At 42.1% G+C, this 13,758-nt stretch overlaps 1 protein-coding gene across 6 annotated transcripts in view; it reads right to left on the reverse strand.

Moving 5' to 3' along the window:
* The window catches only part of CEMIP2 (cell migration inducing hyaluronidase 2), a 48,256-nt gene that overhangs the window by 22,036 nt on the left and 12,462 nt on the right, over positions 1–13,758 (reverse strand). For all 6 annotated transcript variants that reach the window (XM_026097805.2, XM_064502361.1, XM_064502360.1 and 3 more), the window contains 5 exons: positions 12,759–13,095; positions 7,998–8,138; positions 6,886–7,447; positions 3,970–4,139; positions 2,314–2,502 (listed from right to left, as the gene is read on the reverse strand). In XM_026097805.2, the coding sequence (XP_025953590.2) occupies positions 2,314–2,502; positions 3,970–4,139; positions 6,886–7,447; positions 7,998–8,138; positions 12,759–13,083 (1,387 nt within the window). In that variant the 5' untranslated portion in view covers positions 13,084–13,095. The remainder of the gene's footprint in view (positions 1–2,313; positions 2,503–3,969; positions 4,140–6,885; positions 7,448–7,997; positions 8,139–12,758; positions 13,096–13,758) is intronic.

Raw genomic sequence — 13,758 nt, forward strand, 5'->3', positions numbered from 1 at the left:
AAAACTATTTTAGCACCAAAACTCTCATTCTGATACCTCAACAAGCTTTCAAAAGCTCTCAGCTTTTCTTATGCTAATACACACAGAGGCTGTAACTGGCAGTTGATAAACATTAAGCAAGTAAAAACCAAGCAAACTCCCCTTTTCCAGACATGGTTGATTCAGTGATACTTGCGCACCTTAGTGTGAGGGATCAAATACACTACTGCATGTTTCATTCCAAAACAAGGCGCTGTATACGTATTTTTCATTTTACTGAAAGGACCAAGACCTCTCCATTTTTGTCATTCCTAAAACAACTCCCAAAACAAACACTGTAGCTGTTCGTGATGGGAGGGGAAAAAAAACAAAAAACAAAAAAACCCCCCCAAAACCACAGAAGCTTTTTCAAAAGCTAGTTACCCTAAATTTCTGTATCTTGCTAAGAATTAGATGGGAAAACAAAGCTATAAAATGGGACTACACTCCTCTTCTTGAAGTCTTCCTTATTGTTCTTCCCGTATTTGAATAGCACACACATATCAAGTGAGGAGACAGCAACTAGGCCTCCTATAAAACAATGTATTTCTTCATTTTTGTTTTCCAACTATAAAAGGGCCAAAAGAGGAAAAAAAAAAGAAAAAGAAAAAAATCATTTCAAAAGATGGTGAGTTCTTCATTATGTCAAATTTGCCATTCCACAGAAAATTCATTCTTTGTAGAATAAAGATATTGCTTTTTGCTTTTTGTTTTTTTTAAAACTGCTTCCCTTACTATGAAAAAGGAGACTTAATAATATTGTATTGGGGGAGGGAGATAAAGATGATGGTCCGGTTCATCTCCTTTAACATCTTTTAACAATCTACACACAGTTCTGGTAGCATTTATTTTCACAAACCACAAAATTTTGTATTTTGTGTCATATTGTAAATCTTGCAAAAAAAATTGCATACAGATTCTTAAGCAGCTGCTTTCTCATGGTACACAGTTTCCAAGATGAAACAGAGTTTGCATATTTTGTATTCCGTGGTGACAGAAAGTATTCTCAAACTTCATGCTGCAAGCTTGCACCTTAAAATACCAAGTTCAAAACACACACGAGGTGAGAAAGTCAAGAACAAAACTGAGGATGTTTGCTGCTCTATGGTTTCACTCATGCTGTTATTCTCTGATGTCTAATAAGGTACATAAATATAAGATCTTTTCCTGCCTAGGACTTCACAGTGCAGTAGAACATATCTTACCAGAGCTAATGAACACTGTAGGATGCAAACAACACTGCAAAGCAGATGTATAAACGGGCAGTCCCAGAAGACACAGGGGAAGAGGAAAGTTTGAGGGCGTACACAGCAAAGCTCTGGGAACGGAGAAGCAGAAGATAAGAGCTGTCTGAAGAAGAGGAAGTCGCACATGACAGAGGTGAATGGGACAAACCCAGATCTCCACGAGGAGAGGAGCATCGCGCTGATGCAGCAGTAGCCTGCTCAGCTGCAGATAACCCTGCAGACCACCAGAAGAGAGCGACGCAGGAGGCCCAAGCTCTGAGGCCGACAGAGCTTCCCGGGAGGAGGCCGCTGGGTTGGCACGGAGGCCGAGCAGGGTGGCAGGAGGAAGAGACACACATCTGCAGAGCCAAGGAGTCGATCCCGGGGGAGGCCGCCGTGAAGTCAAACGGCATGAGTCAGAGCGAAAAGGGAAATGGGCAATAACATGTACGATCGTTTTGTGCGCATCACGCCCAAAGAGAAAACAGACTGCAGCTAGCCTGGGACATCCTGTGCGGGCGCAGGCTTAGAACAGCCAGCTTTTTTCATAACCATTTTACTGGGAGGGTGGCGCAGATGCGAAAACTGAGGAAGAGAGAAGACAGGTTCAAAGACTGACGTCTCCTCTTTTTTTCCCCCTTTTTATAAAAATGGAAAAAATATAATGACAAGTTTTGGAAGATGGGAAGGGCACTACAGGCAAAGGAAGTAGTAATGACCAAAACAACAATCCAAGCACGTATAAAGATGACCAGTGAAATGACAGAAAGCAGCCAAGAAGAGAACACAACCATAATTCATTCATGGATGAAAACTAAAGCATTCACTGAGCCTGGGAAGCAAGGCAAAAGGAAGGTTAGTATGGTGAGCATTACAGGTCAGAGGCAGATCTGACATCATACAGAGCAATTTTATAGTAAGAGGAAGTATACATTCCTGTACTCGGCAACAAGGCGAGACAGAGACATTAACAGGCGGTTACTGCTCCTGCTGAGAGGACCTGTTTGGGGTGCACTCCTGCTAATACACACCTCACACAAGGTTCAGGAAACGCTGACCATTCCCATACCTTTGACTTTGACCTGGTGTTTGCTACACTCTGGGCAGGGAAGGAGAGTGAATTCCTCTGTCTGATACATTGAATAATCTGTGCTCGCAACCACGATCCGGTCTCCAGGCTCCCAGCTACTGACATCATCCAGAAGATTCAGTATTACTCCACCCACAGCTTCCACCTGGAAGCCTGAAATTGGAACACCTAACAAAAATGGGAAAAAAAGAGGAGAGTAAATACAGTAAGAGATTATATTCATCTCTACATGAAACCATCTTCAAGAAGATGGTTAAACTCTGTCTAATAAGAAATTTGTGAGACTCCACACATTTCAAAATCCTCTAAAGTACAGTTCTGCTCTGAAATGTGACAGTGTGAAATACAATCACAGTCTACTTATTTGGTGGATCTCAAATAAAAAGAAGGGAAGAGATGGAAATAACAGTGTCAGTAAAAACTGTATTGGTAAAAGAAAAAAATCAGTAAGTATCAGTAAAATCTACCAAAAAAATTGATATATCAGACAGCAACAATTTGTAGATCCAACTAGCTCTGCTTGTTTAAAGTGATATGCTTTTGCATTTTAAAACTTTGCAGATGTAATCAAGGACTTGGCAAGCCAAAGTAAGGAGACTTTCACTTTACGCACAACTAAAAATGGTTTGGCAGGCTAAATCACACACACATGCAATTCTACTGCATTATGATGGATTTGCCTAAGCTCAGCAATTCTAATTTCACTTAACATTTTATTCACTGCACAAGGAAGAACTGAATCAGGATCTAGCTTACTTTTATAATGGAGCCTACCTTTATAGTACCAGCAAGTAAAAGATATCTTTTGGTGAGTTTTTTTCTTTTCTCTTTTTTAATTAATGTGAGCCAATATGATTGCATAGGGCCACAATAAGCAATATAAGGGTAGTAAAAAGCGTAGTAAAAATAGCTCAACTACTTTAAAAACAAGAGTTTGACTACCTTAAAAAAGTCTTCTGAGGCAAAAACAATATTGTTCAGTAATTTCAGGAGCAGAAAAAGATGACTGCCCATAAACAATAAAACTCACATCAAAGGTCTTCTTGAAAAACAACTAAAGGATAAAATCAAATGAGTGGTAGATCTTCCAGGCTCTCTATACCAGAAAAATCAACCTTGAAAGAGCTTGCCTAATGCTGATGAGAGAACTGAAGTTCACCATCATAAAGAACAGAAACTCGTAACACAGGTAAAGCTTTTCTCTTGGCTTGTGCACAGTTTTCCTTTTAGGATCACCATCAACATCTCAGAAGCTTAAATTTAAGATATATATGACTGACGGATTGCTAAAAGAAACAGAAGATCTATTTTAGTGGTTTATTAGAATCCTTATTCCTATCTAATATACTAAAAATGAAGATGGTAATTGCCTCTTAATGTAATGCTTCACATATACTGTACATTTAGATTGAGACCAAAATTTAGATTGCAAAAGCAGGCTGTACAGGAAGAAGACTGTGTCCTTGCACTTAATCCAACAGCCAGGCCACATGTGTGGCAAAAAGCAAAACTCACAGAAAATTAGAACTGCAACTGACAGTTCTAGGGGAAAAAAAAAAAAAAAAAAAAAAAAAAAAGCATACACAACTTCTTGTTTTTCCCCAGCCTGTAGAGTTTTACCAGACAGTTCCCTACCATCGTTCCACTCGCTGTATGCTCTCACAACAAACTTCTGACCGTCCACCGTGAAAAATTCTTTCTGAGCGAGAGCTTTCCCACCAGTGCTGTGATTTTCGTAGTTTCTCACTGATTCATTACAGGAAGAATTTCCACCACCTATGACACCAACTAAAGCCCAAGCTTGCCTGAAAAAAAGAAAAAAAAAAAACCCCAAAGTAAATATTTGAATGTAATCTCCCTAAACAAACTCTTCACAAACTGGCACAGAACAAGACAGGGAACACAGAAGGTATTTATAACGCCTCTGCCTACTCTCCCCAAACTCATTTTAAAAAGCAGGAGAAAAAAACTGACACACAAAAAAAAAAAAAAAAACAGAAAAGGTCGTTTCAAACACTTAGGTGTTTTATATAAACTGGCGAATATGAGACCACTTCACTTAGAAGAGAAGCCTTTCAGATACATTTTTTGTACACTGTCCAATGAGGCACCTCCCCCTTTTCTTTTTCTTTTTTAAGGAAAAGCAAAAACAAACCACAAGGGACAAGCGATAGAAGTAATTCTGGCTCCTGCTCACAAACAGGTTTGCTGGAGCCGGGGCAGACGATGAGGCATCGCTGACGCTTCTTGCCGCAGCAGTGCTGTCAGCCGCTGCCCGTAAGCCGCCTGCACACAGGAGCCCCAGGAGACGTCCTTGCATCAGGCGGGGAGGGACGCACGCGCTCAGCCGCAGCTGCTGGGGAGCAGGGCATGTATGTGACTGGCACTGTCTGCTGAATCTTTCAGGACGCTTTTCTTTTCTTTCTTTTTTTTTTTTTTTTAAAGTATACCCTTAAAACCTTTGGATGCATGATTGTGGAGATTTTTGAAGACTGAAGCAAAGAGTTTCATTTTTTTCCCTCCGCTAGCCCTTCCCTCAGCTGGACAGTTATCTTGGCCACGTGCCTGCGGGGAGCCGGGAACTGTCCTTGATGTGTTTCCACTTTCCTACAGCCCCACTAGGTTTTGAAAATGGAAAATGAACCATGCGGCACAGAAAGCTGCCACCAAGTTGAAAAAAATCTGTGTTTTGTTGTCTTTTACTGCTCCATAATGCCATAATCACATGCAGGGGCAGCAGACTAGAGCATCATTAAAAAGCTGAAACAAAAAATGTATCATTAAGGTTTGACTGAAAGGAAAACAGGGTCAGTCAGCTGGGCTTAGTCCATTGCTTATGATTGATTCAAAGGCAGATATTAAAACCACCTTCCATCCGGCTGCCTTTATTTCAGCCCTCTTGTATTCTTCTTAATGATTGGGTTTACAAGGCCAAATGAAATTGTTTGGTTTTAATACACTGTTGAGAATAGTATATATTGGGCATGCTTTTCCACAGTACCAGCAGACAAGATGAACCTTCCATACACCAACATTTAAAATAAGCATCACAGAATTTAGCACATCCTATTTTGGACAAAGAGACACAAGTGGAGAAGGACATAATGCGGTATTTATCACCATGCTGAACTCTGTTTCACTAGCTTTACAAGTTTAACAAAATGACCGTGCTTTTCCTTGGCGACTATCAAGAAATGAGTTGCTTGTCAATCCTCTGCTGCAGAGAGCAGAACACCACAGTTTTACGTGCTTAAAGAGTCTCCTAATACTATGAAGATAGACAGTAATCACTTCAGCAGAAAAGAGAGAAAAAAAGAAATAAAAGCTATCTACTTCACGGCAGCAGGTTAAAGAAGTTCCCCATTTTAGATTAATTGCTGTGGCAGTCACAGGCAGAGATGAACACCAGAACCCATCATCCAGATCAAGGCTGGCTGCACAGGTACAGAAAAAAAACTTTCACGTGGTCTTTCTCGACTCTCAGAAGAGGCACTTATTCTGGGCCATGTAGATCTCAGTGCCTCTAACGAAACTGCTTCACAGGCAGGCTTGAGAGCAGGACCACATGGCCACATCTTTACACAGCCATTTTTAAGAACATGTTTCTGAAGTGAAAGTTGTAATAAACCTTGACTGATATTCTGACACAGCTGTATCAAAGCAGAGAAAGGAAAAAATAACCATAATCCAGATTTTAGGAGATAACGGGGGGTAAAAATAGAACAGAAAAACTACTGATTTTCTGAAAAACAAAAAGAGGTTATACAAAACCATCTTTACGGAAGCCAAAGAACTGGTGAACGCTTAGGCATTTGGTGTCCCTTTCACACTTACTGTCAACATGCACAGCAGCAAGCCACAGTCAAAACATGCACTGCAAAGTCATTTACAATAACAAAATGAATGGCACAGTAGTTTTAGGTTTCCTGCTTTAACATTTCTCACTGTGCCTATACAGCTCTTGTTATTCCTCTACTGTTGTATCTTATTAGTTGTCCCACCATTTGAGCCCCAACAGTCTGAATGAAAGGATGGCAAAAACTACAAAAACACCTTACAAATGTATTTCAATAATAAAATATTTTTATAGACCACTTCCCTCAGAATATAAGCAAAGGGGTAGTGCACTTTGGTTTCAACAGTGCACGGGCATGGATAGGGTGTACAGAGTAGCTTGATATACCTGATCATCTCCCCTTCTCTGTAGTCCCTCTCTAGCTCGTCATTCCTTGCACTTCCAAATATCAAATCATATGCATTAAAAGCTCCGCCTAGCACCTATTTGCTGTCTGTGTGTTTCAAAGGAAGCAGCTCCTCACTGTACCCAAATTTAATTTTTATAAAGAACAGCAAAAGGCAGTAATTGTAATAAAACCTATCATACAGATCTCTGTTAACTACTAGTCTCTGCATTATCCAAATACTACACTGATAATTAATCCTTGTAAGATTTTCAGGACAGCCACTGTCAAAGTTTGATGAATCCTCCAAAGAGGGTAGAAGGTCTATCTAAACTTTACTCAACACAAAAGGTGAAAATAAATTATTTACCTGTAGCTCAATCCTGTGACAAACTTACTTCCCAGAAGATTTTGAATAGTCAATCTAGTTTCCTTCAGTAGATTTTTAGCAGCTGAATCTCCCACAGCAATAGCAACAATGCGACCAGGACTTCCTTTTTTCAGTAAGTTCTGGAGCTTCAAGCTTTCTTCTGAAAACTGATGAGTATCAAACCTTAATATTTCCAAAACCTCTGCTGTGTCCTGATCGATCACTCTCACATTTAGTCCGCGGGAAAAATTCTTTTTAAAGGTATAATGACCATAGGCCAGCCCTGAGAAACTTATAGTCTTTGACAGAAGAGTCCATGATACCTTCTGGTGCCCATGCAATTCCAGCGTCCCTTCAGGGCCCACACCAATAAATTTTTTGCCAAATTCCGGCACATCAGCATCTTCTTTTGATTTCCCATACAAAACGATAGTTGCTTTGGATTTATAGCGGCATTTCTCTGCTCCAACATGAAGCATTCCACCATCCTTTATCAGGATAAAACGAGTTCTCAAAGTAATATTTTTAGAACCTTCTTTATCATCACCGAAAACAAGTAACCCTAAAGGAAAACATATTTTCATAAGTCAAAGTAATATCAAAGTAGACTCAAAGAACCCAGTTCTCCAATAACAGCAACAGAAAAGTTAGAAAAGATTTAATTTCCACTCCCATGAAATGAGCAGGTAAGCTTTTAAATAAGTTTAAGAATACTTTGGAAAGTAACTCCTACTAACCGTGATTTATCTTTCTAAGAATTTGGTGAGTTCATTCCTCTTTTTTTGTTGTTTGCCATTTTGGTAGAATTGCTAACACACCATGACTAAGACCAGAAGACAATCAGACCCTGTACCCAGAAAGCTACTACACAAGCCATCATTTACTACATCCTACAGAAAACCATGTGATTGCCTCACTGAAAGGCAATGAATGAGAGCATTCATTCATCCTTTTAACATTTGATGCTTCTGGCTTGGTAGCAGGTAGAAAAGTAAAAGCAGAAGATCTGGTCAATAAGCTGCAATACAAAATTCCAAAGCACTTTGCATATAATCACAGAATAAGAAGTATACAGTCAATTGAAGCTTCTTGTTTATCTTGCCGTTACATACCTCCATCCTGTATAACTATAGAGTGTACTGTAGCATCTGAATCCAGACGAAACAAATCCCCCTTTTTGATAAAAACTTTTTTTTCAGGATCTCGTCCGGGGCTCCAGCTTTTAAGACGGGGATTCTGATCGGGACAATTCTCTGCAATACAACGTGAAACTCAGTCTTTTAGAATAAGCTGTCACCAACAGGACTGTAGCAGTCGAGGGAGCATTAGGATGAACACGCGTCAGGCAGTGTCAGTCACCTCTAACAGACTCCCATCACCTTCTGCGGTTACCGTGCTTCAGTGACGGGTGCTGCAACGCGCGTTCGAGCAGCCAAAAGGCTGCAGGAAAAGTGGCTAAACTTTCACAGGAAGGAAGGCATTCCTACGCCTAAATTAGAGCCCCTGAGCACCACAGACTGACTGAACCGTTGCCATACACCGCACTTCCAAACCCCAGCACAGCATTTAATATTTTTCCAGATTGCCTAGATCAGGTACAGAGAGGTAAGTGACAAGCACTTGGATTTGCAACAGCTGCACTGAGCGCAGTACACCCCAAGGCAGCTACCCGACATACTAACATGGCTTTAAGGCGCCTGAACATCTCACCCCCCTCCAGGTCACGGGCACCTGTGCGAGAAAGGCTGATCCCCTCTTGCTCTTGAGCATCCCAAACACTTCAAATCCAGGTTTGCAGGTAACTCAGCAATAAGGACAAGGCATATTTCATATACTAAGTACAATACCGTCCTGGAAGGTTTCCTAGGAAGGGAGGAATTGTGGGTTCAGACTCACAATCCGTGCCCCTTAAGAAGTTAGCTTAAACACCAGGCTATACAGCAGGTGGAGCAGAGTCGCACCATCGCTGTTGAAACCCCCATGAAAAGTTTAGCACTACAGAGGCAACAACGCCATACTACAACGCCAGAAGAGCAGATGTAGCATAAATAGCTGCTGTAACACAGTGGCATAGACATACTGGACACAGACTGGAAATATATTTCCTGAATTTTCTAAAAAAGTGGAGGAAACAAAAGGGACTGCAAAGGTTTTTGTTAAAGCAAAACACAACCAAAGGGATGCCAAAATAAACAGGTTTGCAGCCCAACTGAGAGTAACAGTCAAAATAGCAAGGCTCCATAGCAATGGAGCCTATGCACAGTTTTTTCACATCTTATCTTCTGAGGAAAAAAGAAAAACCCACACATCTGAAACAGTGCAACTTGGGAAGGAAGCTATTAGTAATAGCCCATTCTTGCAAAATCCAGAGAAAGCAAAACCTACACACAGACTTAGCACAAACCTTAGCTTTGCCGAGAGGAATGTTATTTCCTTTGCTGTTACTCTCCACATTTCAAAGGCTTTCCAACTCAGGAAACCCACAGAAACTAAGCCTTGATTGCCAGTGGGAAAAAAATCAGCAGAAGTGAGTAGGGCCAAAAGGTATCTAAGAAGTAATATCGAAATAATAAAAAATAAATAGTTCAAAAAAAACTTTGGGGGCAGCCTAAGAAGAGATCATTTGGAAAAAAAAAAAAGAAAAGAAAAAAGAAATTCAACAGATGGTGGGAAGCCAAAAAGCCAGGAGCGCTGAGATCTGCAGGCTTCGGCAGGACCACTAAGCCCCTTCCCCCCGACACCACGCACAGGCTCTGTGAAGAAACGTCGTATTTCCTGGCCAGCAGCGGAGGGAAATGTGTCCATGAGTCAGCAGCTTGATGATTTCTACACTGTATGATTCATCTAGTAACTGTACGTGTTTCTGTCGAGTCAGAAAGATGAGGAATATCATAACTAAACGACGACGACAAAAAAACCCCTGGACTCGATTGCACATCGCGTTTTAGCAAAGACGACGTGGCCGCCAGAACCAAAACGGAGCGCTCCTCCAATGCGAGTGCGCTTTTAAAGCAGGCGGATCAGCTTTTTGGCAAGCAAATCGGATGCGCTCAGCAAAAGCGTTTTGAAGTGCTTCCTTAGTAATTCCACCGGGCTGCAGGGAAACTTCATATATTTAGTGCTTCACCATATATTACCTCCAAAATTACCGATTAGATTTTACAGTCCACAGTCGTTGTCTCCACGGTTAAGATTAAATGAAAACAGAAACACATAACGGAAAATGTTAGGCAGCTAGAGCCTGGCCAAACCGCTCAAGCTGAAAATTTTCCAGGTCAAGCCTCTGCTTCGGAGTATTTCTGTAAGTTTTAACAAAAATGGGTCAGCTGGTAGTTGCTTCTAACAGGGTTAGGGGGAAAAAAAAGTGGTATTTTTGTAAGTGGTTAAAAAAAATAAACACCCTGCCAAAAAAGAAAAAAAAGAAAAAAAGAAAAAATATCTAGAACCTTCCACATGTTGGAGCAAGGATACAAAATCTGGCAGGAGAAAAGGCAGGAAACAGTTCTCAACATGCTGTTAAATAGTTGCTTTCTACCTGCTTAGCTGCCAAGTCTGGAGTTTTCCAAGCCTCTGGGAAAAAATTATCAGTGTTGCGCTGAGCAGAGGTTTATCACAGCTTGGCAGCCACGTTTTCTGAGGATCCTGTTTACCCTGGGCCAGCTCCAGCCGAGCACTACAAAGGCCAAGCAGAGCTTTCCTCCAAGAAAGCCTCTGCTCCTCGCGACGGCAGCCCTGCAGCGCAGGCCGCCGGGGCTGGGGAGGGAGGGAGGGAGGGAGGGAGGGATGCCCCACGGCCCGGAGGTGACCACGACGGCCGGAGGCTAAAAGCGAGGGGGAACGAGGAGCCGGTGCAGAGGCAGGCACGGGGCACAGACCTGCATCCTTTTCCCCGCTGCGGAGGCACACCGGAGGGTTAGGATTTACAGGCGATTGCTGCTAAATCTCACCTTCCCTCCGTGGCCCGTTAAGCAGCCACAAAAAGTATCGACAACGTGGATTTCCCATTACCCTTTAGCGAGAGGGCACCTAGCCGGGATGGCTATCGCTGACTTTAATGCTGCACCTGCCGGGTTTCAGCTGCGGGCATTAAAATTCCCGCCTGTCAAAAGCCTCCTGGGGAGCCGCTGCAACAGCAATACTGCGAGGTTAAATTTCCAACCAGCCGGATTTTCCTCGGTGCCTGTGTGGGATGTCTCTTTTGTTAAGGCTCCCAAAGAGCGCGTGCTTTTCCTTTCACAGGATGACGCGGGGAACTGCAGAAGGACAAGACGCAACAACTAACGCTGCAAACTAGCCGGACTTCCCTAAGGGAGCAATGGGAGGCTGAAGGAAAGCAGTCACAACCTTGGGTTATTCCTCAGTCTTCACAAATTCATAACAACAGACAGAGGAAAAAAGAAAAAAAAAAGTTATCTGTTGAATCACAACAACTCTTCCTGCAACATCCCAAGTATCCTGGGTGATCCATCAACCACATGCTAACCCCACCTAAATATTCAGTGCAAAACATCTGTAACAACTTGGGAATAAACTACTACAAATGATGCAAAAACATGCCCAAACCATCTATATTAAAAAGGCGGAGCAGAGGGGGGGGAACCATCTCCCTCACATCAGCAGTTTTTAAAGCACGAAGGGACCACAACACATAATAAAACCTCACCTCTTTTACTAAAACATCCACCAAAACTTGCACCTTTTAGTTAATTAGCAACAGCAAGCTTTAACATCTTGATATCAAAACTGCAAGACTTTCTTCCTAGGCTATTTTTCAGTCAACTGACTAAGTCACCTTTAGCTCCCTTGCATGTGGCTGTGCTGAAGTACTCACTGCAAATCTGCACCCACATCACCAGTGATCACAAGGTAGCACTAACCTGCCATTTACCACTTCCTCAATTTTTTGTTTTCCTGCAACCTTGTTGGGAAAATACAAATTGTGCAACTTCACCCAAGAAGAGATCTCTGCAACCCACCACCAAGCGTGTTCCAGTAAGACGTATGCACCCATTTAATACTGCTATCTGAAATCTTCAATCGGTTGGTATCTAATTTGATCACCATGCATTGTGTTAGCTTGGGAAACAGAACTTTTGGCATTACTATGTCAGAAATGCAATAGTCATCATCAATCAGTTTCAATTCAGAAAACTTAGCTTATAGAAACCTGATTCTATGTTAAAAAAAAACAAAACAAAGAAAAGCCACTCCCCAAAATATACTACCAACCTTTACCAACTGCATCTCATAATGAGCCTAAGCAATATTTTGCCAGAGGCACATCTAGCTAATGGTCAGCAGTTAATAAGATCATCTGCTCATGCTTTCTCACCACTGGCACATTTGGTTCCCCCCATCCCAGATTCCCTGAAAGTTGTCCAGATTTCCCAAGATCAGCTAAAAATCTGGGCTGATACAAAAAGCTGCCCGTTCAATTTGTTTAAAAACAAAGCAAACACATACTCAGAGTATTTTACTTGAATGCTGTTTTACTATCTTCCCTAGTTACTGCTCAAACAGTGAGTATTTCATTTTGTCTGCAATTTGTGAAAATACCAGACAGCTTCTTTGACATACAAAAATAATTACACCTATTCAGCACACACTCCCCCCCCCCACTATCTTTATTTATTGCTATGCCTTTTTCCTTCAAGTAAATCAAATTATTCATAATAAAAACATAAAAAGTGACATCAATAACAGAAAAAGGAGCTGAACTTAACACTCCAGGACTGCTCCCTTCCCCACGTCAAAATTACAGCGAGTATCGCATTTTTGTGCTAACCCTTTAACACTATTCTGATGTTGAATTATTGAATTACATTCATGCGGACTTTAACTTCTAGGACAAGTTTGTTTGCACAAGAACTTACCATCTGGAGCATATTTTGAAGCTATTCCCAAAAAAATCCCCAGTGCAACAAAAAGCGAAAAGCTAGAGACGGCAAAGCAAATGAGAGTATTTTTGTGTCTGTTGGCTTCTGCGCGGCGGCGATGCTGCTCCGCTGGCAAGGACGCAAACGTTGCCCGGGCTTCTTGCCTGGCGGAGGTGAATTCGGCTGAAGCGCGGCTCTGCGAGGGCGGCGGGGGGCGAAGAGGGGCGATTCTGCCTGGCACGTACCCGGACGACCTGGGACCGCTCCCGTTCTGAGGCCGAAGGAAAGCAGGGGAGCTCCCCCTGGGATCAGTGTCTTGCATGTTATAAAGTCACTGGAACACACACGCACAGAAGGGGGGAAAGAAAAAAAAAAAAGAGACAGGGTTTCAGAACGGAGAGTACATTACAGCAGGAAAAACCATCAGTTGCAAGTCACGTGCATTCTCCCCAGCGTGGCTGTTCATGCAGTACCAGCCACACAGTAGCTACTGGTCACCCGCCACGGTGTAACAGTGCAAACCAACATTTAGCATTATTGTTCATTAACAAAATTAAAATCAGAAGAATCTGGTACAAGGACCAGGTAGAGCACAGACCGTTTCCTAACGTTTCCACCAGGTACTTTTAATTGAATGTCATCGCAGTTAATTTGTATTGTGCAATTAAGAAGTGACTTGCTGAACAATGAGAAAGCCAGCAACCCCCTCTTGCCACAGCTATGCAAAGAATGCCTAAATGTATTTCTTCCGCACGCAGAAGCTGAACAAACTCCTCATTGTTTTCTTTTATTGAAGAGACTGAAAGAGAAGTCTTCATTTCATAGGGGAAGCACTAAAAAGCATTTCATAAAGCACCAGACACAACTTCTATTTATGTTCACTTTTCCACTCTGATGCAACTTTTAATGAGCAGAGGTGCACAGAGCCTGCAAGCTCCAATTTGCTCCCAGCAGGATTCGGTTGCCAGTAAAGGTGTGTCTGGAGCGATCCTGCGAG

This window comes from Dromaius novaehollandiae, chromosome Z (genome assembly GCF_036370855.1).
Source record: "Dromaius novaehollandiae isolate bDroNov1 chromosome Z, bDroNov1.hap1, whole genome shotgun sequence".
NCBI lineage: Eukaryota > Metazoa > Chordata > Aves > Casuariiformes > Dromaiidae > Dromaius > Dromaius novaehollandiae.